Source organism: Fulvia fulva, chromosome 13, assembly GCF_020509005.1.
Source record: "Fulvia fulva chromosome 13, complete sequence".
In the NCBI taxonomy this organism is placed as follows: Eukaryota; Fungi; Ascomycota; class Dothideomycetes; order Mycosphaerellales; family Mycosphaerellaceae; genus Fulvia; species Fulvia fulva.
Window position 1 is genome coordinate 1073042 of NC_063024.1, and position 27982 is coordinate 1101023.

General features: G+C 54.3%; 9 protein-coding genes across 9 annotated transcripts; 4 read left to right on the top strand and 5 right to left on the bottom strand.

Annotated features, from left to right (window-relative positions):
- Positions 1–46: 46 nt before the first annotated feature.
- Positions 47–4618, bottom strand: CLAFUR5_14424 (Target of rapamycin complex 1 subunit mip1; the record flags this gene model as incomplete). Its single annotated transcript, XM_047913572.1, has 1 exon — positions 47–4618. The coding sequence occupies one exon, from the start codon at positions 4616–4618 to the stop codon at positions 47–49; it is 4572 nt and encodes a 1523-aa protein (XP_047769328.1).
- Positions 4619–6479: 1861 nt separating this feature from the next.
- On the top strand, positions 6480–11272 carry CLAFUR5_14425 (Tip elongation aberrant protein 1; the record flags this gene model as incomplete). Its single annotated transcript, XM_047913573.1, has 3 exons — positions 6480–6824; positions 6889–7273; positions 7326–11272. The coding sequence occupies 3 exons, from the start codon at positions 6480–6482 to the stop codon at positions 11270–11272; spliced, it is 4677 nt and encodes a 1558-aa protein (XP_047769327.1).
- Positions 11273–13232: 1960 nt separating this feature from the next.
- CLAFUR5_14426 (uncharacterized protein) lies at positions 13233–14255 on the bottom strand (the record flags this gene model as incomplete). The annotated part of the gene is made up of 1 exon (XM_047913574.1): positions 13233–14255. The coding sequence occupies one exon, from the start codon at positions 14253–14255 to the stop codon at positions 13233–13235; it is 1023 nt and encodes a 340-aa protein (XP_047769330.1).
- A 611-nt stretch (positions 14256–14866) lies between these two features.
- Positions 14867–16822, bottom strand: CLAFUR5_14427 (uncharacterized protein; the record flags this gene model as incomplete). The annotated part of the gene is made up of 2 exons (XM_047913575.1): positions 14867–15644; positions 15693–16822. 2 exons carry the CDS (start codon positions 16820–16822, stop codon positions 14867–14869), a joined length of 1908 nt encoding a protein of 635 aa, XP_047769329.1.
- Positions 16823–18325: 1503 nt separating this feature from the next.
- On the top strand, positions 18326–21058 carry CLAFUR5_14428 (uncharacterized protein; the record flags this gene model as incomplete). Its single annotated transcript, XM_047913576.1, has 3 exons — positions 18326–18559; positions 18698–19752; positions 19807–21058. The coding sequence occupies 3 exons, from the start codon at positions 18326–18328 to the stop codon at positions 21056–21058; spliced, it is 2541 nt and encodes an 846-aa protein (XP_047769490.1).
- A 589-nt stretch (positions 21059–21647) lies between these two features.
- CLAFUR5_14429 (uncharacterized protein) lies at positions 21648–23079 on the bottom strand (the record flags this gene model as incomplete). Its single annotated transcript, XM_047913577.1, has 2 exons — positions 21648–21880; positions 21966–23079. 2 exons carry the CDS (start codon positions 23077–23079, stop codon positions 21648–21650), a joined length of 1347 nt encoding a protein of 448 aa, XP_047769486.1.
- Positions 23080–23808: 729 nt separating this feature from the next.
- On the top strand, positions 23809–25043 carry CLAFUR5_14430 (uncharacterized protein; the record flags this gene model as incomplete). Its single annotated transcript, XM_047913578.1, has 3 exons — positions 23809–24457; positions 24507–24794; positions 24847–25043. 3 exons carry the CDS (start codon positions 23809–23811, stop codon positions 25041–25043), a joined length of 1134 nt encoding a protein of 377 aa, XP_047769638.1.
- An 855-nt stretch (positions 25044–25898) lies between these two features.
- Positions 25899–26659, top strand: CLAFUR5_20383 (Norsolorinic acid ketoreductase; the record flags this gene model as incomplete). The annotated part of the gene is made up of 2 exons (XM_059463219.1): positions 25899–26087; positions 26144–26659. 2 exons carry the CDS (start codon positions 25899–25901, stop codon positions 26657–26659), a joined length of 705 nt encoding a protein of 234 aa, XP_059319203.1.
- Positions 26660–26795: 136 nt separating this feature from the next.
- Positions 26796–27968, bottom strand: CLAFUR5_14431 (uncharacterized protein; the record flags this gene model as incomplete). Its single annotated transcript, XM_047913579.1, has 1 exon — positions 26796–27968. The coding sequence occupies one exon, from the start codon at positions 27966–27968 to the stop codon at positions 26796–26798; it is 1173 nt and encodes a 390-aa protein (XP_047769753.1).
- Positions 27969–27982: the final 14 nt, after the last annotated feature.

Below are 27982 nucleotides of genomic sequence, written 5' to 3' on the forward strand. Positions count from 1 at the left end.
TGTCAAATCTCCTGCTCCACAGACCCAGTGTAGGTGAGCGAGAATCCTAGTCCCACTCACTCTTCCACTCATCCACCACGCCTCCCTTCTTCTCGTAATCCGGCACATCGCACTTGAAGAGGTTGACGTGGCCGTCGTTGACGGCGCCGCACGCCAACATCATGCGATGCGGGTGGAAAGCTGTAGCAGTGATGGGTGCATTTCTCGGCGTATTTAGGCCTCGAAGGTAGCTCATATACGGCTCAAAGCTACTGATACTTCGACCAGCTGAGATGTTCCTCGTGCTGTAGACACGAATCGTGTGATCTCGTCCACCGGTAGCGAAGACAGGAGCATGCTCGTGCACGCTCAATGTGCGAAGACTTCTAGGCGATCGCGCACTACGCGGGTTGTAACTGTCGACCGAGCCACGCATTCGGATGTCCCAGAGGCGGATGCCACCATTGCTTTCGGCAGTAATGAGTTCGCGCATACCGCCACGCTGGAGGTGCGCGCCGACGATCCAGGATTTGTGCTCGTTCCAGGAGATGAGCATTTGGTCGCTGCGAGGGAGGCGTTGGTCGAAGACTTTTACAGAGCCGTTGCCGAAGCCGGCGACGAAGACGTTGCCTTCGACTTGGTCGGATGTTAATGATGTGATGCAAGAGCGAGTGCGGGTTTGGATGTCGCTAATGCAGAGTTCTTGGCCCACTTGCCAAACGCGCACCACGCGATCGTCACCAGCGACCAGAGCTCTGCCTTGACCTTGCTGCCAGTCGAAGACCAAACCAGAGCTCAGGCCCTTCTCACTGTCGAAGAGATCGCTCAAGGCACGGAAGCTTGAGACATGGTGGATTTCCTCCGGGTCTTCATAATGCCGGTAGATCTTGATGACACCATCACTGGAGCCGATCATGAGCATCGCCACGTCGTCTTCATTGATGAGGCGTACTTCAGTGACTCGACTGCCCTTCGGGTTGCCATTGCTGAAACGATTGAGTTGCTGCGACGTATGCCAGTCCCACACAGCTATGCTGTCACGGTCATCGCTCGTGACCAGGTGATTCTCGAACTGGTGGAAGACCATCTTGACAGGTGCAGCACCAATGCCGAAGAAGCCGCACGGCTTGTCCCAGCGAGTCGAGCTAGCAGCTTCCTTCAATGGCTGTGTAGACGCGATGATCTTGTCGTTACGATTTCGACGCCACAGTCGCTCATTGTAGTCTTTCGAACCTGGTTCGTCAGCTTCTGAAGGTCGCATCTGCGGCTCGCGGAAGTACGATGCGGACCAGTCGAAGAAGTCTGACCTCAAAGGCAATCGAGGTAGTTCTTTACCATCACGACCTTTGTAGTAAGGTGTTGGTGGTACAGGAGCTGCCATTTGGTGTGGTGGGCCTGGAATGTTGTCAAGTAGATCTGGTGGTAATTGTGCAGCATCAGCTGGAGTCAGTGGACGAGATCTGTACGGGGTGCCGGTAGTGCTATACACTGAGCTGCGACGTGCATGTGTTGGCGAGGAAGGGGTTGACGGTGTGTCACCAGGCGTCTTGGGTCCCCAGCCGATGAGATTCTTCATCGCTGCGGCAACGCTGGCTGTTCGCGAAAGAGCAAAGTATCCATCTGGTTTGGTTGCTGTCGATGAAGCAGGGCTAGGAGGCGTTTCTGGTCGGCCAAAATCTCGTGAGGGTCGTCTGCTCATGATTTCAGCAGCAGGAGTAACGGACAGTTTTGGGCCCCCATTGACGGGACGTTGCAGCTGAATCAGATCAAGCAGTGCTTCGGCATGAGGACCAAGGGGAGACTCCAGCAAGGCATTGAGTGTGTAGTCGACCACGACGCCCGCATTTCTTGCCACTTCAGGATGTGGGTCCGCCGAAAGACTCATCAACTGGCGCCAGACTGCGCGATAGACCGTGCGCTTTGAGTACTCAGTCCGCATAGTTGGCTTGATAAAGACCGGCGCGGCGTCTGTGCTTCTGGGGATGTTCGCAGAGACACTGCGTTGGTGTGACTTCACGCCATTGATACCGCCATTGAGACCAGGTACATCACTGCCAGGGACGAAGTCGTCCTCGTTTGGTGCCTTGCCTTGCTTCTTGTCTTGCTCTTCCAAGAGCTGTTCCCATGCTGTAGTGATGAAGCGCTTCTCATACTTCTTGACGTATTCGGAGTAGAAGATGGTAAGCTCTTTACGAACCATGATGGAGCCATCCATGCCCATGGAGCAGACAATACCCACGATGATCTCCTCAAGCTCCACAGTGTCTCGCTGTTCGATATCCTGTGTAGCGATGAAGCTTGCGAGTGCGTTCAGGCATGCCACACGTACTTCGGGCACGGGATCGTGACTTCGATCGCAGATACGCTCATGTGCGCCCTGCAAAATGTAGGCTTCTCTAGCGGGTGGGAAGTCCCTGCAAAGATTACTCAAGCACAGCAGACTAAACTGGCGTAGCAGAGGATTTTCCATGTCGCTGAGATGCTGCAGGCAGTTGTCAACCAGTTCGGGGTTGTTCGTCATGCAAGCATTTCGCCCCTGGCCAAAGTCTTTGCAGAACATGGCGATGACAAAGGTGCACATGGCACGGTGTTCGGCCACATTACCGATAGGAATGCCACTGGTAGTAACAAGGATATTGGTAAAGTAGGCGAAGCCTTGGTCTTTGAGCAGGTCGTTCTGGCACGTTTGATCAACAGCCAGTATGCGTGCCCAGATGAAAACCATGGGCGCTTTAAGTTCGAGTGCCTGCGACTGGAGAAGCTTCAGCACATACGGGAAGATGCCGATACTGAGCGCGAGATTGACGGCCCATGGTCCCAAGTCGAGGAATTTCGAAAGGAGCACCAGCGCTCTAAGCCGATGTACTTGCGAAAGTAGGACTTGAAGCACAATTGGAAGCTGTTCCGGAGGCTTTGCATATCCTGCAGCGCCCGGATTACTAGGCGCAGAGCTGAGGTATACCTCAAAGGCCGACAGCTGGTCCGCGAAAAAGTCGGAGTGCACATATTCGAGCTCAGGTATTGGTGGCGGTGGCTGTTGGCCGCTCGGTGCTGCTTCCACAGCAGCCTCGTTCGCCTTCTGTTGTTGGATGAGTTTTGGGAGTTGTGACAAGATCATCTCCACGGCCAGGTCCCAGCTCTTCCATAGAGGGTGATCGTGGGTATCGGGTATGTTCGGGTGGGACACAGGATGGCAGTGGAACATTCGCATCACTCGTTGAGCAAGCAGGAAGTTGCGGAACAGAGCAGCCACCATGAGATCTTGACGGAAGAGCTTCTTGAACAAAGGCTTGTCCAGGCAGTTCCACGCGATGGTATCGGTAATGGCTGTGAAGATCCAGTTAAGCTCTCCCAGAGGTGTTCTACGCTCGCTAACCTTGCCAGGAATGTTGCGCGCTTCGGCAAGTGTGACCGTTGAAGTTGAGGATAGAGGATTCTGAAGGATGAAGAAGCGCACAGCCATCATGATCGGAGTCGTGAGGCATGATGTGAAGAGATCTGCAGGCAGGTCTGGATTTGTCGGCAAGACCTCGTTGTCACGACAAGCAGCAAGGTGTATTGAGTCCTCCCATCGCGGCAGTGGCTGTCCGGACTGTGCCCTATTCGGGTCGCGCTTCAAGACTTCGGTCTGAGCAGCGCTGTGCTTTCCCGCAGCTTCCAGGAAATGCTGTATGACACCACCGGCAGCACTGCAGTCCCACACCCACAGCCCCGGAGCACCCAACCACTCTTGCAAATCCATCAGGCTGATTGGGATATACTGAGTGTAGCTGCGGTTGAAGCACCACACCTCACCACTTTGCGTCGGCTTTGGTACACCGTGGCCATTGTAGTGGAAGAGAATACGTTCGTTGTGCGCCGTCCTTCTAAGCGACGTTGTGTACTTCTTCAGCTCTTCGATAGTGGGGTCCAGAATGACCTTGTACCTCGTGCGTAAAGATAGGTTCTCATATTGAGACTGGAGATTCTTTCCAATCTGCGCGTTTGTGTTGTTCGAGTTCTGATTGCTGCTGTCCGGCGGTACAGGGTCCACCCAGCACTCCAAGCGTGCACATGGGTTCGTCTTGATCACATCCGGCGGGTCGACTCCGACATTTAGACAAACTGCGAGCAACGCTGAGACTGTCTTCAGGCGGTCCTTCATGCGCCACTCTGTCACCAGCTTCGACGGATTGAACTCCGGCGGAAGGTTACCAGCCGTCTCATGTCGCTTGTCCTCGTAGTACATGAAGAAGTTCTCGGACAAGTTCTTGGTGACTTCCTCATTCTGCAGTTGTGTATGCCAGCCATGGCGCATGTTCAGCTCTTCCTCTTTGCTCACTTCACTTCCATGACGTCCTTGCCGTGGATGTGGTGCACCTTGGCCAAAGTCACTCTTCGCACGCGACAGTGCCGGCTTGCCAGGTTGGTGGCCATTTGTCGCGTGGATATGCAGAGCGTCGTCGTCGTCGGAATCGCTTTGTTCGCCATAGTTCCCATTCGCTTGTCCTTTTAGCGAGATTGAGGTTGCGGGTCGGTATAATCGTTCAGAAGCGCCAAAGGACGAGCTCTTGTCATGGTGCCGGGGAAAGAGCTCGGCCTCGTCCAGGACAGGCTGCGGATGTTTGCCATTCACCTCGTTCATAGCACCGCGCGTCATTTGGACCAGTGCCTGTGGCAGAGGCACATAGCGCGGTGACTTTGAAGGTCGAGGTGGTGGTTGTTGTGAAGCCTGCTGCTATGCTGCCACCACTAAGTGTTGTCGGCGGCGTTTGATCTTGTGGCAGTGGTTATGTCAGCCGCTAGACTAGCCGAAGCTTATAATCTTCGAGAAGCTCTCTCCGAAAGGTCATCCTCTGATCGAACACCAACTTGATCACCGTTCACTATCGGTACATAGCCTGGGCTATACATGGCTTGCATATGCTTCATGAAGATGATCTGAAGCATTTCGTCATGCTATCATGAGACGTGGTCCCGATGCACTGTCACGAACGAACGTTTGCGGGTTTGCAGTCCTCTCGAAATACCTTATGCCTCTGGTTATGACAGTCTGCTGCACCTATGCATAGCTCGCACAACGCGTTATACGACCCTATGAGGTCCGCAGGTGTCATGCAAGATGTGACGTCTCACGCTCTCATGGCCTGACCAGCAATTTGAGCCTCATTGGCCATGCGCCTGGAGAGGCAGGGGCGATGTCAACCACCAATATACATACAGAGATCGTTTGGCTCATCGGTCACAAGCGATATGTGCCAACCAGAGTCAAAGCACTGCGGCCGGAAGTCATCGTGTTGGGAAGGTGTTCGCATGGCATAGTTCTATGCGCATGAATCTTCATGCTGCCTGCTCGACTCAGGTCCATGCGTGACTTGACAAATGCAGTTCCAGTCGACGCTTGGCGGCCCGAACGCATTGTCAGAGAGAACGACTCACCGTCTAGAGTAGGAGGTATCTACGGTATGTAGTTCATCACTACTGCAAAGCACGACACTACAAGGGCGATTTGGCATGCAGGCTGCACTACACCGCCCTGTATTTCTGATTTGCGGAGAAGTCTCCAGTCCGCTTGGTCAAGGCGTGCATAGAGCTGTTTCGCGTAATCTGATCATGTGCTCGTGCATCGTAGTCCTTAATCACGTTGTACCGTACCACAAGCCTTGAACGTCCATTGATGTTGATGGGGAAGGGTGAAAGATGAGAGGAGATGTTGCAGCATGTGCAAGCTGTTTTTAGTTGATCGGCCCGCATGGGAGCGTCACTTTTCGCGTCGGCATACTTCTACAGTATCCCCTGAGGCTCCTGCGGAGCGGCGTTTCAAGTGGCTGCCGAGGGTGCCTGGAGTCTGCATCGACTGTGCACAGAGCGAATTGCTCGACGGCGTTTGGACAGGCGGTGACACAAAGACGGGGGTGTAGACAGCAGCAGTAGTGCGCGTGCTCGTAGTGTAGCTTAGGATGAGAAACCATGCGTCCAATGGTGAAGAGCAACGTTGTCTACATGTAGTAGTTGCACGATCCCACATCTCAAGATCTGGGTCCTGCTGCGCGGCCAAGCGTAAACGCCTCCACAGCCCGCCAACGGCCTCTCCTGGAACTTTGGTTCGTCCTTCGCACCCGGTCTGTTCTGAACGGCGACAAATCTGTGTCTGTGTCCACCATCCAGTCACCCAACATCGCACCATACGCGCGACAACATCTGGAGCGAATACGCTGCGGCGTCGCATACAGTCCATCGAGGAGGCGTCGCATGTTTGCTGCTGGGCACGGTAGCTCCGCAGTACCAAGGCTCCGCATTGCCAGCCTCTGTGCATCCGGGTCGACTACGAGGCATTCAACCCACCAGCCATCCGCAACGCGACATCGCGGCACACGCCGACCTCCATACACACGACACTCGTTTTCGCGCTGTGCAGCATCGCGCGTCGACTGGATGACTGCGACGTAGACCTGTCGCCTGACGCACTCGGCACCTCCTGGAACAATTGACGCGCATATACACCTCCAAACACGGCCGACATGTCGTTCCTGTTCAAGTCGTCCAAACAGAAAGGCGCCTCTGGGCCCAATGTAGCGCCCACGTCAGCAGCCGGCATGAAAGGACAGGCCGGAGGTATCACGACCGCTCACATTACTGCGCCCAATGGCATGGCCAACACTGGCGCAATGCCCGCATCACCCACCCCGGCCAAGAGCGTGAACAGCAGCCTCAACTCGATCGATCCGAAGGAGAAGCCAGGCATAGTACCCAGAGCGGCCGACGATCGGGTGGTGGCATTGCGAGAAGACACTCCACAGCGAGGACCGCCGAGTCCAGAGCAGAAGTCATTGCGAGAAGACAGCAGATCGAATAGCCGGGAGAACGTGAGTATACGACACAATCTCTCGCTGTCTATTCCTCGACCTTTGTACTGACCCCTCTGCGTAGTCACATCGCATGCAAGTGCAAGGCAGACCCTCTCCAGACCAGTCGCCATATCCCTGGTCGCAACGACGACTCAACTTCACGGTGTCGCATACGAATCCGTTCCCTCGATATGGCGCAGCAGTCAATGCAACTTCCAGCAAGGATGGCTCGATATACCTGATGGGCGGCTTGATCAACGGCAGTACCGTTAAGGGCGATCTGTGGATGGTTGAAGCCGGCTCGCCCCAGATGACCTGTTTTCCAGTCGCGACTACGAGTGAAGGCCCCGGCCCAAGAGTTGGACATGCTAGCTTGCTGGTAGGCAACGCTTTCATCGTGTTCGGTGGAGACACCAAGATGGACGAGGGCGACATGCTAGATGACACGCTATATCTGCTCAATACCTGTAAGTTGTGACAGCGGGCGATGTGGAGTTTACCATTTGCTGACATGAACAGCCACCAAGCAATGGTCGCGAGCGCTACCTGCTGGCCCACGTCCGCCAGGCCGATACGGCCATACACTGAACATACTGGGCAGCAAGATCTACATCTTCGGTGGTCAAGTCGAAGGCTACTTTTTTAATGACCTAGTAGCTTTCGACTTGAATGCACTGCAGCAGGCAACGAACAAGTGGGAGGTTCTCATACAAAACACAATCGACGGTGGGCCTCCGCATGGCCAGATCCCTCCCGCCCGAACGAATCACACGATGATCACTTGGGGCGACAAACTATATCTCTTCGGAGGCACAGACGGTGTACAATGGTTCAATGACGTCTGGTCATACTCGCCGCACTCGAATTCTTGGACACAGCAGGAGTGTATAGGGTACATTCCAGCAGCACGAGAAGGACATGCAGCGTCGTTGGTCGGAGACGTCATGTACATATTCGGCGGTCGAACAGAGGAAGGAACCGATCTGGGCGATCTTGCGGCGTTTCGAATCAGCTCGCGAAGATGGTACACATTCCAGAACATGGGACCAAGTCCTTCACCGCGATCTGGTCACAGCATGACCACCGTCGGCAAGCAAATCATGGTATTGGCGGGGGAGCCTAGCAGCGCTCCGAGGGATCCCATCGAGCTTGGCCTGGCGTACGTCCTCGATACGAGTAAGATCCGGTATCCTCCAGACTCGGCCTCGCAGCAGTCTTCGAACGAGCGGATACAAGGAACACGGCGGCCCAGTGGCGAGCGAGTCATGTCTCCTGCTCAGCAGAACAGAGGGCCTCCACGAGAGCTGATGGAGCGTGAGCGCAGCGACAGTGCAAACAGGATACGCTCACCTGATGGTTCGCGGCCGCCGCAGCGTTTACTAAATCAGCTACCCGCACCCGCACCTACTGGACCACCTCCCCAAGCACCAAGGCAGGCGCCCAACGGCACGATGCCGGCTGCACGGCAACCAACCAGACCACAGGAGCGTGCCTTCAGCCCGAATGCTGAGAATGAGCGGCCGCAGAGATTCGAGAACACCATTGCAGAAACGACTCGCGATGTGACGGTGCCACAAAGCAAGCTGCCGACATCGCCTACATTCGATTCTGAGGGTGGCTACTACGACAACGAGCCGCAGCCCGAACCGCAGCCCACTCGACAGCCGGCGACGTATCAACCTCCCCAAACATACCAGCCCTCGCAACAACCACAGGCTTCACAACCATATGGGCGCACAAGCTCTCGAGCACAGCAGACTCGACAGCCTGAACGATTTGACGAGACGCCGCGCCCATCTACGGACACACAAGATGCGGCGTCACTGCCCAAGGTTCGACAATTGTCAGAGGAGCCCGAAGGTCCCCAAGATTCTGGCATTGGTTCATCGCCGGCACTTGTCCACCAACACGACCAGATGCAGCGAGAGCTAGAGCAGGTTAAAAAGCAGAACGAGTGGTATGCGTCTGAACTTGCGCTTGCCCGGAAGGCTGGCTACCAGGCTCGATCGGCTGAGTCACCTGTATTCGATGAGCGTGCTGGTGAAAGCTTTGGCGAGGACGACAGACCTCTCATTGAGGCGCTGCTCAAGATGCGTGCCGAGCTCGCCAGGGTGCAAGAGACAATTGACGAGCAAGCAAAGCAGGCCGGCGAGCGCATTGCCCAGATCGAAAAGGAGCGTGACACTGCCATCAACGAAGCAGTGTTTGCGAAAGCAAAGCTTGCCGGACAAGGGAGTCTCAAACCAGACGGGGACAGCAGAAGCATCGATCGCAGTGACGACATTAGTCGCCGACTGGCCTCATCCATTGAGGCGCAGCGCGAGCTCAGTACCCGAATCGACGGTCTCATCCGAGAAGTCGAGACTGAGAAGAGGCTGCGAGAGCAGTTTGAGGACACTGCCAATGCCGCTCAGGCAAGAGTGGCTGAACTTGACGCTTATCGCCAACAGAACAGCGCCCAGGTCGAGAGCCTCAAAGCTGAACTGCACGAAGCGCAACGAGAAGCACGTGAAGCGACGGCGAATCATAACGAGATCCTTTCGCAGCACCGACTACTGAGCGTAGACAAGGACGAGCTGAGCAGAAAGCTCGAAGACGTGTCAGGAAGTGGCGAAAGCCACACATCGATGCTGATGTCTCTTCGATCTGCTGTCACGGCTTCAACGGAGAAGGCGGATCTGCTGGAGAGACAACTTGAGGAAGAGCGTGGCCACAAGTCAGACATCGAACGCAGCCTGCGAGAATTAAGGTCACAGCACGAGTCTCGATCCGCCGAACTGGGGTCTGTGACACGCCGCTTGCGAGGAGCGGAAGAGCTGGCACAGAAGCATGCAGAGGAAGCTCGTACGCATCGTGAGGCGGTCATTGTTGGTCTTGGCAAGATTTCGGAACGTGAGGTCAACCCTGCAGCTGCAAATGATGAGCGCATTACTATTTTGCAGGAGCAAGTCGAAGCTGCGAACGCTATGGTGCGTCAGAACCAAGCTGCGGCTGATGCTGCGTCTGAAAAGCTGCGCCGCGCCGAGGAGCGTATTGCTGGTCTCGAGGCCTACCAAGAACAAGCCAGCCGTGAAGGCCTCTCCATCAGGAAGCAACTCTCAACTACGATGAAAGAGAACCAAATCTTGACTGCAGAGAAGTCGGTGCTGGAACAGAAGCTTGAGCGACACATGCTCGAGACTAATGCTCTCTCTGTGCAGTACGGCTCGCTCAAGGACATTCTTGGAGACCGTGGAGTCAGCGCTGCAGAGAAGCGCCGTAGCAGGGCACTTGACTCGCCCAGCAGCGCACGCTTCAGTACGCCAGATCTACATCGCGTGCGTGACCTCGAACAGCAATTGGAGAATAGCCAGAAGAACCACGAGGAGCTCAAGCAACACTTCGAGGAGATCAACGAGCGCAGTGATAAGACGAAGCGCGACTATGAAGAGAAGCTCACTGCTCTTGACAATGATCACCAGGCCGCGGTCAAATATCTTCGCGGCACGGAGAAAATGCTTTCCAAGATGAAGCAGGAGCTGCAACGCGTCAAGAATGAGAATGGCGACCTCAAGAAGAAGCTTGATAAGGCCAAAGACGATGTGGGAACCAGCAGGCAAGCTACACCTGACAATCGCTCCCCTGCGGAATGGGAAGCTGAGAGGACGAGGCTCAGGGAAGAGTTTGCTACCACTCAGTCAAGCTTGCAGACGTCAGTCGCTGAGCTCGAGAAGAAGATTGACACCATGCAAGAGCACATGCAGAGCACCGAGAGAGAACTGCAGCAGGCGAGAACATCGCACACCTCTGCGCAAAGCGACCTCAAGGCTCTGCAGGAATCGCACACCTCTTCTCGTAGCGACATCGAGCGTCTGCAAAAGGAGAACTCGGCACTTGAAGAGCGCGCCAAGGACGCTGAGAACAAGGTCCAACTACTTCTGGACCAGGTCGAGTCCAGCGTGGACAATTACCGCCGACAATCGCGCATGAGCGCTTCTACGACACCTGTCCTGAATGGCACTGCTCACGCTCGTCCTCCCAGCATCAGCGAGGCGAGTGAAGCTTCACAATCAATCGTGAAAGGCCACACGAGGAACACCTCCGGCGTCTCCGCCAGCGGAGACAGCAACTATTCCGGCACAGCACATTCAGAATCCGGAGAAGGTCGCAACTCGATGGCCCTCGACTCCCTCGCCAGCGAACTCGACGCGCTGCGCACACATTGGGAGACAACCAACAAGAACTACCGCCTATCGGACAAGTTCGACTTTGAGCGAACACTCACAGCCACATCCGCCAACACTGCCGGCGGGCTGGCGGACTGGCGACGAGGGCTAGAGATTGACGATGACGATGAGACGAGGCCTGGCACGTCCGAGGGTGCGTCGACATCAAAGGGTAGCCGTGATAGCAGAGAGGACATGCCCACGCCTACTGCTGCGCAAGCTACCTCTGGCCTTAACGATGACATCCGGCGCGCACCATAGCGCGTTCTGAGTAGAGAACACGCCACCAATATCACGATCATGATCAACACACCACTGTATGTTTTGTTTGTTGTATTTTCCGGCAAGGAAGCAATTATCAATACCCCTACGCTATGACAAGGAACAGGACCGGCGCGCGAAGGGGAAAGGGCGTATAATGTGTGTTTTTCTGGGTTTGCACCGACCACGTTGGAGAAGGGCGTGAAATGCTGTTCTGCTGGTCTGCTTTTTCTGTTTCTGGTTCCTGCTGCTGCTGCAACGTTTGTTGTTGTTGTTGTTATTGTTGTTGTTGTGAGATAATATACCCTGCTTGCGCTGCGTACTGGTCTCCACAGGAGATGAGACATGAGATCAGGAGGATTCTGAGTACGGGATATGCACTGGACTAGGGTAGGGAGGGATGAATGGATGAGTGGATATGGTGGGAAGGAGGGGTGGAGGCTGTTGGGGTGTGTATAGTAAGATAGACTTGAATGAGAGTTGTTCTGGTCATCTTTTGAAGCGTTGTGAACGTGATCAAAAAGTACTGAGCTGGGTGAGGGATGATGGAGGATGGAAAGGGGCAAAGAGAGGTAAAACAACAGGTCAAGGCACAATTGCTGCACCGATGTCAGAATCAATCCATGTCCTGGAAGGCATAGAACGTGACGTCGGCGTCCACTCACATGATACGTATCGTCGTCCTCTGACGCGTTACGATTGAGCCGTTGAGCCTTGATCTGTTGTCGAAAGCAGCCAGTATTTGCTTCTACATGTACGTTCTCGTGACATGTGATCGCCATAGCTTTACCGATAGTCATCAGCGGACTTCATCGCATGAAGAGATGCCTATGACTACAAGTTATACATCTCGACCTGTGATGGCTAGCTCGCGACATCCATCCAAGGCTCAGTGGCTTAGTCGTAGTGTTCATTGGGCCTTGGGTGGTTGTTCTGTCTTTTTGCTTGACTCCGTAGATGTCATACACATTAGATGCAAAGGTACGACTGCAATGGTATGATGATGGGGGACATGTTGGCATGGATGAGTGCTTAGGGTTGAGGTAGTATGCCGAAACAACTGATGGGACAAAATCGTGAAATGTTATATTGAGCTTGAAGCAGCATCTCTTGTGTCTTTCCGTCCACTGACGGCTTTACGGCATTCCTGTGCACAGTAGAACAGGAGCTCAATCTATCATCTAGCAATATTGCCCCTGCAGTAGAATGTGCAGCGAGTGATCCAACGATAAGTACCTCTTCACGGCATCCAGACGCACGACGTTACCATAGAATCGCCCCGGCACCGAGAACTGCTGCGATCGAGCCCAGACTGTACCACAACGCGGGTGGATCGATATGGCTTCCTTCTGGATGCCTACAAGTGTATTGCACTGCAACACTTGAGAAATTACCTCAGCCGCCTCTTTAGTATCCATTCTCTGGGCAGACCTTCCTTCCAAGTCAACACCATGGCCTCTCTTCATCTCGCTGTTATTGGCCTAGCTTGGAAGTGCAGAGGCTGGACTTGGACTTCTTCTGGACTAGCAACGATATCGTTTAGCAGTCACGGACTTTCGATCATGAACTTTCGAGCTTGATGATTGAATGCTATGAGGACTGGCGGATAGTATCTCATGATACACATCGGTCGGTCGTGCGTTCATATTATTTTCACTTGCTTCGCAGCATCGCGTCTGTCGTTCGAAAGATGAAGTCGTCCATGAATGCCGGCTGCATTTCGGAAACAGACATAGAATATGTCGACAGGGATGCCAGGTGCATTCACCTTATTTGTACTTCCAAGCTTTTCGGCGGTGATGCCACGAGATTAGCTGTAAGCTGCCAATATCCATGTCGACACGAACAATCGATTTCGAAGAGGGTGTCTCGCAGCGTTGGGGATGAGAGTGCTGCTCTCAAGCGCCTTTTACGGCTGGGTATCAGAACGCATTTCTCATGTCATGTGTATACAATTATACTACAGCGTCGGATCGTACGCTTTACTCTTCCGCCCAGAGCTGGCCTCCCACCCTGTCCAATTACCCTCGAGTTCATGAACAATGGATGAAGCCGGTACCTCCGCGATCTTGTCCAGACCATTCATCTCGAAGCGCTCAGTTTGCGGGCTGAGCTCCCGTGTCTGTGTGGAATGCAGACCGGAGGTTCGATGTGCGGCCAACTCGGCTTTGTGGCCGATAAATGTTGGCGTTATGTGTTTGTGTACAATCGCTTCCTCTGCCTCTTGATCGTGCCTGCGTTCGTCCTGCGTTCGTCTCATCCGCCGCCAGAAGAATGCGATCCATATGAAGAGGGAGACGAAGCCGATAAGTGCAAGTACTCCGCCTGTGACTAGTCCCGCCATTTCTCCATTCGACATGCCGGGGCGGTCGTCTTCGCTTTGGCCCGCGGGTACTATTGGAGGCGCTGTCGCTGTTACTGTGGGCGTCGACGCCGATGTTGCAGATGGGGTAATCGTGGACACAGGCGACTGGACGACGTTGTACTGTGCTTCGGGTACGTTTGAAAAATCGCCAGAAGCTTCATTGGCACCCTCTAGATATGTCGACTCCGTAGTGCCATTCATGTTGATCAACGTGAACCTCTGCGAGTAGTTGATGACCTGATCTCCCGTCGTGGTGTTCGAAGTCATCTTGAGGTAGAACCCATTTTGTATGCTTTGCGATATATCCGCAGCGATCTCGTCCTGGACTGATCCATCGGTAACCGTGCCATTGGGTTTCCCAATCGTTTGTATCACTTCCGAATTGCTTAGCGAATTCCCTCCCACCACCAACTCCAACGTATATGCCACCAGATCGCTCTCGTCAGGGTATCCTCCCGCATCCTGCCATTTTACAGTAATAGGGCCAGCCGGCCATGTCGCTCCTCCAGCAGGGACTGTGAAGTCGATTCCCAGGCTCGAGGCATTCGATACAAGCAGAAACAAGAACAGAAACAAATGAGTGAATGGTATGCTCGTGGCGTACATGAATGCGATCATGTCATAACGAATGGATGGGCCGGTATGGCGCAGTGTACGAGCAATGACGGCTGTGCAAGCGAATCTCACATTGCTGTCGAGGATCGAAAGAACAGCACCAGTGATGCCGAACAGGAGGTTCGGTCAAGGTGGGCGCAGCACCAAGGAGATCGTCAGGAACCGCTGTGGGAAGGGCCTTCCTGCGGCCGGAGCCAAGACCCAGGGTGACGACGCGTCGCAATTGGCTTCTGAAGCATGATTCTTCCTCGTCATCTTCTGATCTCGTCTGCGAATCATTGGCAGCGTCTTGATGATATTGTATTGAACACGAGATGAAATGGTGTGTCTCTTGGCTGTAAAGGAGACGGTCGGGTGATCGCCTCCTCGATGCGACCGTATACCACCTGACGAGGGATCAGTTCGAACCAAAGAATCAACAACATATGGACGATCCCTGGTCCACGACGCGGCAGTACGTGTTCGGAGATCTTCTGATGTTGTGTTGTTGATGGAAGATGCAAGTATGGAGGTCGCAGTCTGAGAAATTCTGGATGTGTCGTACAGAGGAACGCTGATCGCGAACACAGCCCTACAACAAGAACTGAACGCGTCGGAAGAATTACCAGGGCAATCTATGCATTCGAGCCCTCAAGATGATTCAAAGTGTTGCGATCAGCAGGCTGAGAGCCTTCCTGGATTGGTGGCACCTCCTCTATAGCCGGCGTAGAAGGTGATGCCGGACTACCTCTGGAGAAGCCATGTAGTTCAACAGGTCCTCCAAACCAGCTAGTCCCGCTCGACAGTGGCGGCGATGGATGCTCTGAGCCCGGCAATGGTGGTGAAGGCGCTCCCAACTGATCCGCGCTTGGTGGCAATGGCACGCCGTACGATCCGGATCGGTAGTGGCTCCTCCTGTTTTCCAAAGGCGATATGCTGGCTCTCGACTGATCGCTGACTCTGCGTATCGTGCCTGCCGAAAGTTCGTGTCGATGGAATGCAGCTGAACCGCGGGCAGTAGCGGTCGCATCGAGCTCTTGCTTGAGCTGGTCTTGATCACTTCCGACTTCCGACATTGCTGGTTTGTAGTGCTCAACATGGCCAGGCGGTATTCCTTCTTGCCAGGCTTCGATGGTTGTGCCGCCAATGCTGGATGTGCCGCCGTAGGACTTGGACTTTCGACGTCGCCTCTCCTGCCTGTGCTTCTTGAAGCCGAACCACCACCCCAGAGCACCGGCAAGTGCAAGCGCCGCCAAAGCTCCAACAACGATTCCCGCGATAGCACCACCGCGCAAGCCGGAGGGACCATTGTCACGCCCCGGGGAGTACACTTGTTGCAAGCTTGGTTCGCCAGAACCGAACTTCGCTGGGGAGACATAGAACTCTTCCCTGTCATAATCGACGGCAAGATACCTGCGCAAAAGTCAGAAACTTGCGCCACATGAATGGCAGTGTACTCACGCTTCTTGCAAGAAGGTGCGCCCTAGGTAATATTGATTGGTGGATTCCGCTCGTTTGAGTGGGAAGTACCTGAGTTGCAGTGTCGCGTCGTTGGTTACGGGCTCAAGCAATGGGTAGCCAGCGAAGGGCGCAAGTGCTGCGTATGGTAATGTTATCGCCGTGCTATTGGCCGTTGAGTTCCTGGCTAATGAGAATGTAACAGATGCATTGCGTGTAGTGAGACGATTGTGCTGATCGTCGCTCACAAGATACATCCTGGCGGTGCTGTTCCACACAAGCCCGAACGCTGTCTCGAAACTGTTGCATATCGTTTCCGGAAGCCAGATCTCTGGTACCACTGAGTCAATCAGCACATTCGCTAGTGGCTGCATATCTATGGCTTGCGCTTGCGAAATATCCGTGAGCGTGATGCCTTGCACAGTGAGCGCAAGGCTTCGATTTGTATTTGCTGCGCCGAAAGGGACCGTCACAACTCGACCGAGGTCTCTCCGTGAAGCATCGTACCCTCCAAAGACCAGACTACCAAGCCTGTCGTCTTCGGTGCGGTAATGTGCACCAGCAGTATAGCCATAATAGGCGCTTGAGACTCTGTCCGTACTGTTCCAGGCACCGAGGGGGCTGCTGTAGGGCTCGTTGCGGTTGATCGGGGTCTCGTTGAATGCTGACAGACCAAGGACTCCTAGGTATGGGACGCGCTCTGCGTATGCTGCGACAAACTGTAGCCTCAGTTCTGGAGCATCTGAACCGCCGTCTGACCCAAATGTCACAAGGTCGGTTCCAAGGACTGATGCACCTGCATATGTGCTGTTGGTTGGTAAGGCGCTGTTGAGTGGCTCTTCTGGGCCAAAGTTAAGGTCGTAAAACTGGTTCGCATCGCCAATGTTGCTCCAGGTGCTTGACACCTCCGCGACCGGACTGAAAATGCCTCCTCTTGCGTCCTGACAGCCATCTGGCTGGTCCGAAAACTCGCAACCTTGTGGGTGAACGACCCATATTGACCGTCCAGAGGTGGCAGGTAACACTTCTAGGAACGTAGGTGGTGTTCCAACCTGTATTGTGAAGGTGGACCAGTTGCCATCGTTGCCCTTGAAGTTGGTGCTTGGGCTGATGCTGTATACACTGGCCGACATATCGAAAGATCGTGCGCGACTGCACTGCGGCTTCAGTGGCTCTCAGGAGTTCCAGAAGGTTTCACGAACGGGCTTGAAACGCTTTGACAAGTCTGTCTTGATGCTGGCATCCGGGCTTGTCAATCATCGCCCAAAGGAAGGCAGAACCCCCAGCCTGGCCAAAACGATGTTCTGGAGCCCCAGGCTTGGAGCTCACTTGGGTCCTACACCACCGGCCAGCCAGAGCCGCAGTGGCAAACTGCACGGGATCACAGGCGCGGCTCGATTCTCGCCATGCGGCTCTGTGACAGGTCCTAATCAAGCAGGGCCTCATGATGGTGTGGCGGGGTCGATGCTCGTTCGTTTTGTTGTTCCAAACGTGCATGCATGCAGTGGTGGTGGCTCGGTCGCTTGCGTTGCCTGCATGAAAGTTTGCGCTAACCATGTGCTGTCGGGACGTCCTCGGCCGGCTCATGCAGGTGAATCGTCCCGCGCTGGGGCTGAATTGCACCTCAACCTCAGCTCTTGCCTGTATCGACCTTTCGTACCATCGTCACTCAGCGTCGGAAACTGATCCAAAAAGTTCCAGAGGTATCTACAAGCAGCAAAGACAACTATCAGCATTGTGGCACGCCTATATGAATATACATCTCCAAGGTATCACAAGGAGGGGTCCAATCGACAGTCGAGCCTCAGAGGATTCGGAAGCTTTCGAGTGCGGGATGACTTGACTGTCACTGCAGATCTAAACGACCAAACCTGGCAGCCACTGCATGTCGAGCTTGCTCGCTAGCCACATCTTGCCATACCGATATGGCAGATCATGCTCAAGATAGCCCAAGCCCTCTGCAAGCACGGCACATCGAGTTGAGCCCGTCATGCTGATTGGATCCAGGCCTGAAGAACAACACATAGCTTGGCAAGAACTTGTGCCTCGATGCCATGCGACCGCCTCTGACGAACGCACTACACCACTCACATGTTATCGATGGAGCTACAACGACCCGATCCGGCCAATAGCTGATTGCCTGGTCTCCGGCCTGCTATGCTCGGACGATCTGCGCATGCACTGCGCCGTGCACATGCATTGCCCTCAGCACTCTGGGAGGGCTTACGACTCAGCGTAACCTCATCTCTCCGAATGCAACGAGGTCAACCTTCGATGTTCAACCTTGCTTTCCGCAATGACCTGGCTGGCCAGCGAGCACATCGGCCCCAGCCTTTCTCCAAGTCGTGACGGCGTTGGGCGCTGCATCTCAAGGGAAAGCACTCACACACGAGGCTCGAGCTTGTTCGTCTTCTTTGCGCCCTTATGTCTCGGCAATAAGGACCGGTCTGTCCCCTGCTCTTGATTGTTCACGGGTTGATGCTCGCTGTGCTACAATCACCTGTCGGGTCTCCTGCGCGTCATACCTAGGCTGGGGAGGAACAGATGTAAGTTGATCGTGCATACCCTGCAATAATTGTGCTGATGATTTCCAATGCAGTCCTGCGCCAGGCCGCGATCGATTTCCTGTAGCCATCATGAAGGTCTCCACAGTTGCTATCCTCCTTACGGCCACACTGCAAAGCAGCGCAGAGGAGTGTGGATACGGAGGTTGCACGGAGTACAGCACGTATGAGACAACCACGCCCGTCGTGACATACTATACGACAACATACCAGTCAGTATGCACAACACCGATCGTTTACAAGCCCACGAAGGTCAAAACTATAACGGTCACTTCCACATACACAAAGCCCGGTGAGACGAAGAAGGTACGTCGTCAAACTCTGCATAATTGCTCTCAGCGCGTAGCATCAAACAAGGTCATGTCTATGCTCAGGCAGGTTTGATTCAGGCTTCTTGTGTTGGACCGCTTCTTCCTCATGACCTCGTCTCTGACTAGGCACTAGTACACCTCATACATAACCGATACGACGACTGAGACCTTGCCCGCTTCAACTTTGACAGAGAAGACAACGTACTCCACCGAAGTTACAGATACCAAGAGCACGACCATCTACAAGACGGACACAGTCACAGACACTATCGTCATTACTTCGAACAATACCATTACAGTTCCCACGACAAAGAAGTATACGATACCGGTGCCAACGACCGTCGCAGTTCCTACAACAGAATATGATACGGAATATGTGCCCATTCCAACAATCTATGTCTCGTCCAAGACCGTCACGGAATCAGGGACAACTTATGTACCAAAGTTCACAATCACCGAGACTACAACGCGGGTAGAGACTAGCCGGGTGACAACGGAGGTGCCTATACCTACGACAGTCTTGCAATTCTCGACCATCACAGCGAATGGAACCACTGAAGTCTTGACGTACACCCAAGAGCTCACTCGGACCATTATCCCGCCAGCGGAGACAGTTGAGGTTACAAGGATCTCGACTGTTAGAGAAGATGGCACCACCTCTCTTGTAACGATGGTCGATACCACCACTCTGCCAGGACAAACCATCCAAATTCCCGGCCAGACCGTCCAGGTCCCCGGGACCACGGTTGTTGAAGTGCCGCCTGAGGAAACTGTAGAATTCACAGCCTTCTTCCCTACCACGGTCTATGTCACAATGACTGCACCGCCTTCCACCATAACGGTAGCGCCACCTCCGCCTGCGAGCACGTGCAATGGAACGGGCTTCTTTCCGGAAAACAACGACGCATGTGGGGGCGACGACTGCTATATTGACTTCGATCTTCCTGCGGCTGTCCATTGGGATCTGCTCCCAGATTCGCCTATACTTTCGACCAGTCTCACATTCCGAAACACGGTCGCTAGCCAGACGTGCATTACGACGATCTGTAATTCTGCGGCGTTCACGTCGTTCTACACTCGAAGCCTGGTGAGCTGTGCGCGACCTCCATGCCCTAGCAATTACCTGGACTGCGACTGCAACATCATGGTTGGGCCATTGGTTCTACCCAATGGGGAGACTACCTCTGTGTGAGTAACTATGGCTCTCATCTTTCGGAATACTCAATGACTAACCTCAAATAGATTGCAAGATGGGTCTTCTGGCTGGAACCTCAATCTTGGCATGATCGCGACAGGATACAACCTTCCCTCGTGCGCAGGGGGGAATCCACAATGCGTCACATCAACGGTAGCCAGCAACACAAGATCTCTCGTCTACACAGACGACGTGATCACATTGGCACCCACAGGGACCTACGCCAATGGAAGCTACGCTGTGGCAACGGAATACATCTTGCCTCAGCTTCCAGCATACTTCCGACCAAATGATCCCTTTGGCAACTGTCAAACTGCGATCTTCCCAAATGCGGGCAACGAAGGCCAAGCACGTATGCTCCGACCAAAGCTTGCCCGCCGAGGGCTCGAGAAGCGTGCCGACGCAGCATCGTATACGTGGCCAGGAACTCCGAATCTCAGGAGAGATCTCACGAGTGATGCTGCTCAATCTCAGGTTCAAGGAACTGACTCTCCAGCACCAGCAGAGGCACCCACTACTATCGCCGGCCCTACCATCACGCAACCAGCAGTCACGATCACGCAGCCTGCCTCGCCAGAATCGCCCGCTCCTCAGCAGCCTACGCCCACTTCAGCGAACCAACCTACCGCGCCCAGTCAGACGACCGGAGGAGGAGGACAAGCAGGAACCTCTCCTCCAAACAAAGGTAGCACCCAAGTCATCGTGATCCCACCTGGTCAATCCGGCAACACGGGATCTGAAGCGTCACCAGTCACCCAGATCGGATCGCAAGCCCCAGATGGTCAGACCAATGCGCCGAGCGGCGGCGGCGGCGTCATCATCACCGAAACCATCTCTTCTGACGGTAGCGCTGTTGTCGTAACTCGGACGCAACCCGTCGCTGGAGGAAGTGCCGGTGGAGCCGGAGAGACAAGCGTATATACCTCCACCTTCATCGAAGGCGGTACGACTATCATTTCGACTGACCTTGCTGGTGCCCCTGGAGGAATAACACGGACCATTGTCAGTTCTGGGTCGACTAGAGTTACTACTGGGACTACCGTACTGCCAGCTGGTTCTGATGGGGGAGGAGGAAGCTCATTGTCTTCTGATCAGACCACCGGCACAGCATCGACGACAACAGGGACAGCTGTGACGACCGGGCCTGATGGACGGGCCACGGCGTATGTCACGCTATTCTACAGCATGGTCAATGGTAGTGCGGCGGTGCCCATACAGACTGGCGCGGCTTCGGGATCTGGCGTGTCGAGTATGCTTATGGCACTTTTGATGTGCTTGATGGCGTTTGTCGCTCTTTAGGCGAGGCCAGGAGAGAGACAGAGCGTGTATGGGGATACAAAGCAAGCGACGTTCGTTTACCTACTTCGAGTGATACCCAAGAGGGACATGACAGCATATAGATGATTACCAGGCAGCGTGGGTCGCATATGCATACAAGAGGGATATCATGACATGGGAAATGCATTAATGCATAATGAAGTTGGGTGTAATAATGTCAGATATGAATACGAAAGCATTGCTTCTATGGTAGCGCAGTATCTTCTTGTCTATATCATTCATGTCGCTCATGTGTATTCGTCAATTCGTGTTCCGTACTCCAGGAGCTGCGTGTATCTCTGACTTGGCGCTATATTTGAGAGACCCGCCCTAACATCGCCATATCCAGATCTAATAATGGCCACAGACCCTCCAACTCAAAAGGGAGCCAAGCTTGCTCGCCAATATCAAATGACTCCATCGACTTAGAGCCTGGTGTCAAGATCGCAGAGGGCGAACTAGAAGACGGGCCTGTGAGTGGTGGGGACGCAGAACACGGTGGCCCAAACCTCTGTCGATGGACGGTGAACTCACTCCAGTCGCACCTTAACCGTCCCGTGGCGATGTCGGCTTATGTAGCATATACACGCCTTCCACGACCTTGTTTGCAGATATTGCTCATGTTGATGCCATTCCCCGGGTCCAGACATAGGTCGCTGTCCAGTAGTCGGGCCTCTTCCGGGATGTCGGCGGGTCGTCCAATCACCGGTGATAGGCCTCGCTCTCGTCTCCTCCAGGCAGATTTGGTGCCCGAGCAGGGAAGCGATAAATTCACCGTCGAAGACCCCGGCCATGTTCGTGGTCCTACAGAGACTGACACATCGTTGTCGAATGTTAGAATCGCGGCACTTGGAAGCGACTTCAAACAGGACTGCCAGGATGTGTGTACCTGTTGTAAAGGCAGGTCGGGTAGTGTGGCAGTCAGCTCTGCCGCGAGGCTTTCCGAGGCTAAGATAACGCTCGCAGAAGTCTACCATGTGGATGAGCTGGGCGTGGTGTGAGTCGTAGCCCATCTCGGAAGCGATCTGGAGGTTGGTGATTGTGAACCAGATTAGGAAGAAGTTGATGCTGGCTAAAATGTGGGCAGGCTCGTCTTCTTTCTTTTGACGCAGTTGTGCGTAGGCTGACATCCACTTCTGGCAATCTGGTTTGAAGAGATGGATTTGTGTTGAGAGGTCATTAGGGAGTGCGAGTCTTCTTGTCATGGCGTTCAGGTAGCATTCCACAGTGTCTTCGTCCGTCGCAGAAGTATCGTATTCCTCTGCCAACACAGGCCGGCCGACATTTGTGATGGCGAAAAGGATCTCCATGAGCTCGCCACCGAGCGCATCGAGGTGGACCGTGGCTTCATCAATGGACGAAAACAACTTCGGAATAGGCACATCGCATCCCGGGAGTAACAGAGCATGATCCTGGCCAGTATGGAGCGTCAGATCGGCATCCAAGCGGACGAAGGTCTGCGCCAGCAGGTCCAGATTGGTGTGAGGGAGAGTCCGCAGATCCAGCACATGTCTCTGACTATCGCCACCTTCTCGGATGGCGATGCATTGCAGGCGTTCACACAGAACCTTCAAGCCAGTGTATAGATGCGCTCCAGCACTCTCGTCTTCTGCCCGTAGGACGTCAAAGCAGAAGAAGAGCAGCGTGAGAAGGAGGACAACTTCAACCTGAGCATTGGTGGGCTCTGAGAGTGCCGCTATGTAGGAGCGAAGATGTGAGACGGCTTTTCTGTATTGGTCGAGGGCGAAGTCAACCTGCTCTGACACTAGATCTGCAGGTGGCGTCGTCCCTGGTGAGTCGGAAGCACATCTTGGCGGCGCTTGAGAGCGATGTATCGCCGCCAATGCAATCACTGCGTGGGTGACAACAGGCTCATGATGACTGATCTGCAGAGTAAGGCTTTCCCACGACAGGGCCTGCGAGGTACCTGGAAGTTTGTGCACGGTGCACAGTCGAAAGAAGTCGGATGCCATGCTCCCCTTCATGTGCATGACCATGAACATCGTCGAGAGCTTCGGTGGGATGGCAGTGACTGATGAGACACCCGTGCAGTGCCATTTGCTGCTATCGTTGATACATACCTTACCGGGCTAGCGTACGCCATAAACAGGATCTTTCAGACGAAGTGAATGAACCTGAAATGGACGAGGCATCCACGTCGCCGATAGCACCTTCTCGCTCTTGATTGCTAGAGGCCCGGGAGAACTCGGGCGTTAGACGGGCCATCAAACAAGGGGCATGGTCTGGACAGGCTGAAAGCGATGGTGAGGGACGGTGGTGCATCATGCAAAGAGAGACGGCAATGTTGATGTTGTCGAATGTCTACATGTATGCCGGGGCAATGTCTTTCACAAGCAAGAACGACCAGCATTCTCCACAATTATATAGTCACGTGCCGTCACACATGCGGGGTCTAGCGCGTACCTCAGCAAGCTGTCACATTGCACCTCTCCTTTTACGGCCAGATAGCTTGACACTTGCTGCACGTGTGTGAGGAGAAGCCATCACGAGCAAGCACAACTGGCAAGGGTGGAACAGACGCAGCGCAGAGCTCAGAGGGAAGCTCACATCATACGCAACCTATCACACGTCACCTTTCACTGCATGACCGCACTCAGCAGTACGACGTGAGCGTGTTACCAGCAAACACCGCGTCCACAGCACGGCCTCCGTTGGGCCAGCAAGAAAAACCATCATCACTACCTAGGTAGAGACACTGGCAATCCGCAGCCATGTACTCGCGACGCGTGATACCCCGCCTTACCACCGCCATCAACACCACCACCCCGTCGACGTCCGCCTCCCTCGCCCGCCCTTTCGCCAGCTCAGCAGCTCAATGGGACAAGGACAAGAGCAAGCACAAAGCTCCCGCCATCTCCGACATCGAGCCTGATCAGGGCCACATCTTCGACCAGAAACAGAAAGCGTTCCGCGACAACCTAGCCGAAGCCAACCGGAAGCGCAAAGAGCAAGAGCGTGCGTCTGAGTCCATTGCCAGTGCTAAGTCTTCTCCTAACACATTTGCTTCTACTCATCAAGTGCTCGGCGAGGCCGTAGGCTCACTGCAACCCTCTACAGGCGAAGCTGCTCGCGAACAAGATGCCGATGGCGTCAAGAAGAAGACCGGCCGATTGTCGAGTCTCATCTACGGCACCGAGGAGGGTCGAGAGATGGATCGCGAGATTGAGAGGTCCTTCTCTCAGGTCTTGGCGAGAGGCAAGTATGTCCACAGCATTGTCTTCCACGAGGTGAAGCCGGACAAGGTCGATGAGTATGTCGAGCTGGTGGGCCAGTGGTACCCGAAGATGGCGAGTATGCCGGAGAACAAGGTACACTTGGTCGGTAGCTGGCGGACAGAGGTCGGCGAGTGCGATACATTTGGTGAGCTCACCCAGCTATTTTGTCGATACCCTCCGCTAACACGACGCAGTCCACATCTGGGAATACCAACGGTACTCCGGCTACCACGCCTCGCTCCACGCCATCCAGAACCACAAGGACTTCCCTGCCTTCGACGCGAAGCTCAAGACTTTGATCACGTCTAAGAAGACTTCATTGATGCAAGAGTTCCGTTTCTGGCCAACATCACCACCACGCCAGCTAGGTGGTGTCTTCGAACTGAGATCGTACACCCTGCACCCAGGCAACTTGCTCGAATGGGAGACGCATTGGCAAAAGGGTCTGGCAGCGAGGCGAGAGGTTATGGAGGGCGTAGGAGGTACGTGCATCAAAAGGTGAAAGTTGCGGGCAGAATACTGACGTGCATACAGCTTGGTTCGTGCAAATCGGCGCACTCAACGAAGTCCACCACCTCTGGCAATTCGCTGACCTCGAAGAGCGCCGCGCTCGTCGCGAGCAGAGCTGGAGCATCCCAGGCTGGGGCGAGACGGTCCACAAGACGGTCCCTCTCATTCAGACCATGAAGAGCCGCATCATGGTGCCAATGCCATGGAGTCCAATGGGCTAAGCAAGATGCGAAACACATTTCCATAATGCGCGATCGATACTAGCGAGCATTCGAGCGGCCGGCAAAAGGCATGCACAGCGAGCATACGGTGTTGGGGAGTTCTGGACTGGGCATGCACAGCAAGTGCTGAGACAAGAGCATGGAGCTCGGATATAGCTGGGCGGCAACGTCTGCAGCATTTCGTTGTGTAACAGAGAAAGCCTGCAACGCTATGTAGGCACGAAATTGAAGGAGCTGTCAAAGCAAGAACAATCCATTTCGCGGAGTGGTGTGACTATGCCGGAGAAGTATGAAGCTGATGGTGTTACAAGGACAACACGCTTACCACACGCCGCACTACCACGTCAGGCAACGAGATGCCACGCGCACTCTGCAGGCTGATTCATGATCAGTCGCCAGGACGCCTCGTGGCATCATTTCGACACGATTACCAAGAACATGATAAGAATGGCGAGATCCCGAAGTACTATGGTTTTATGCCCCTGACCGCTGAACGCTTTCGACAAGAGCTGGTCCATTAGCGCCGACGACCACATCTTGGCACAAAGGCCCTTCTGTCGCCGTCGCGACGAGGCGTAGTTGCTTCATATGCGGCGCTCGAGTTGCGCCTTCAAGGTATGGTAAGCAGGATGTATTGTGGTCCACGATGGGTTCAGGCTTGGGGGATCAGTCATCGCCGTTGAAATAGGTCTACAATAGGGCTGAGGCGCTGCTGCCTTTGAGGAGATGACAATGAATAGCAGACTAGTTTGGAGCATAGCACAGCACCTTGAAGCTTCTACTGCACAATCATCTCATCGTTCAACGAGAACAACAGCGCCACCCCCAAACCCCACTACCGCAATCCCGAAAACCATGTCTCCCCCAACCAACACCAAAACATTCCTCATGTCCGGCACAACCCGCGGCATAGGCCGCGGCCTCGTCTCCTCCCTCCTCCAGCACCCCAACACCACCGTCATAGCCGGTGTCCGCGGCACCAAAGCCGCCACTGCCACATCTCTCAACTTTTTACCCAAAGCCCAAGGGGCCAACCTAATCATCGTCAAAATCGACGCCTCCCCCAAATCTCAGCGGCCGAAGCTGTCGCTTCCATCCAGAAGGACCACGGCATCCAGCAGCTAGATGTAGTGATTGCGAACGCGGGCGTGATAGGCGACGAAGGGATTAGTAAAGTCGGTGATGTTACGGCTGAGGCGATAAGGGCGGATTTCGAGGTTAATGCGTTGGGGCCGTTATACCTCTTCCAAGCAACCCTTCCCCTCCTCGAGAAGAGTCCAGACGCGAAGTTCGCAGTCACAACCTCAGCGATCGGATCCACTACTCTCGCTCCAACCTTCGGGGTGCCGACTGCGGCTTATGGCGTCAGTAAGGCGGCAGTCAATCACCTCTTCCGTAAAGCGTCAGGGGAGTATCCTAATATTGGGTTTGTGATCATCCACCCTGGATTGGTGCAGACGGACATAGGAGGGCTGTTTGCGGAGCAGGCCAAGCGTGCGATTCCGAGTATTACGGTTGAGGAGAGTGTGAAGGGGTATTTGGAGGTGATCGGGAAGGGGAGGGAGGAATTGGGGGCGAAGTTTTGGAATTATGATGGGAGTGAGCTGCCTTGGTGATGGGGTCTGAGTAGTTCTGGTAGTTTGGTAGCGATATTGGCTGATATACGCGTCTGCAGTCGTCTACAATGGCTCTTGCTCTGGCTTTTACTCTTGCCCCGGGCTTGGACTTGGACTGGACACATGAAAGCTCTCTTTAGACAACGCCCAACGCATTTTCTGTCTCGGAGTTATATAAACCCGCCGGGAAGTCCAACTTCGTGAAGTCTAGAGCGAAAGGTTGAGTGACTTGGGAGTGCTCAGACCCAGTTCGCCGAGTATCACCACTCAATTTTCGACGCTTCACTGCTTGCTCTGCTTGTTCTAAGCGCCTCTTCAATTGCTCGACCTGTGCTCCATCGGCAGTACCTTGCGCGACCATGCCTATGAGTACCTTCATCTGAGGATCCGTACCTGCGGCCTCAGCAAGTAGCGCAATGGCTTGCAATTTTCCAAACGCTTCGTCGTGAGTCTCAATTACACCCTGTGTCGGCAGAGGTTCGATAGAGAAGGCGACGTCCTTTCGGGGTCCTTGAGACTCGACCGGGCGTCCATGTACTTCCCGCTCATGCTGAAGTAGGTCGTTGTGACTGGCGCACTGGGAAGAACAACCTGTATGTGCACAGCGCCAGCTCCACGATTGCTCCGAGACCACTTGCTCTTGCGGATGGATTGCGAATCGATGTCTTTCGAGTAGGCTCCGACTGAGCAGCGTTGGGCTGATCTTGCAGTAAGGACATTGCGCTGGGACACCCTCATGCATGATATTCTCGTGGCGCGCTAAGTGGTACGTATTGGCGAATTTCTGATTGCACTGTATGGTCAACAAGTGCATCAGACGCGTGCATAGGTATGGCTTGGCTTCATGAGTCTCGGACTCGGGAGGGTAGCTAACGGATGACAGCAGCGGCGTGGGTCCTCCATCATCCTCTGCGTTCATTCTCCAAGGCGCCACTTCGTTCAGTTCCAGGAGATAGCGAGGATTAGATTCCTTTGGCGTTGGCGGTGGCGCCACGGACTTGTCGACAATGTGGTTAGCGATGAAGCCAGATATCTGAAGGACGGCTCTACTCTCAGAGCTGAGATAATCGCTCGTTGCCGAGACGGCCAGACGGGACTTCATGAATGTCACGAACTCGAAGCGGCTTGACACATTCAATGCTGCACCAAGCGAGTAGACGAGTCTGTTCAGGTGTGGCGTCGAGTCAATACTGGTGGCGAGGTCGCCCTGGCTTCCACTGAAATAAGGCGTGAGAATGGTATCACAGTACCTGATGAACAGTAGCCCAAGTTCGCTGACATCTAAAGAGTAGTCTGGCCGGAATTTCATGGATGAGTCCAGCC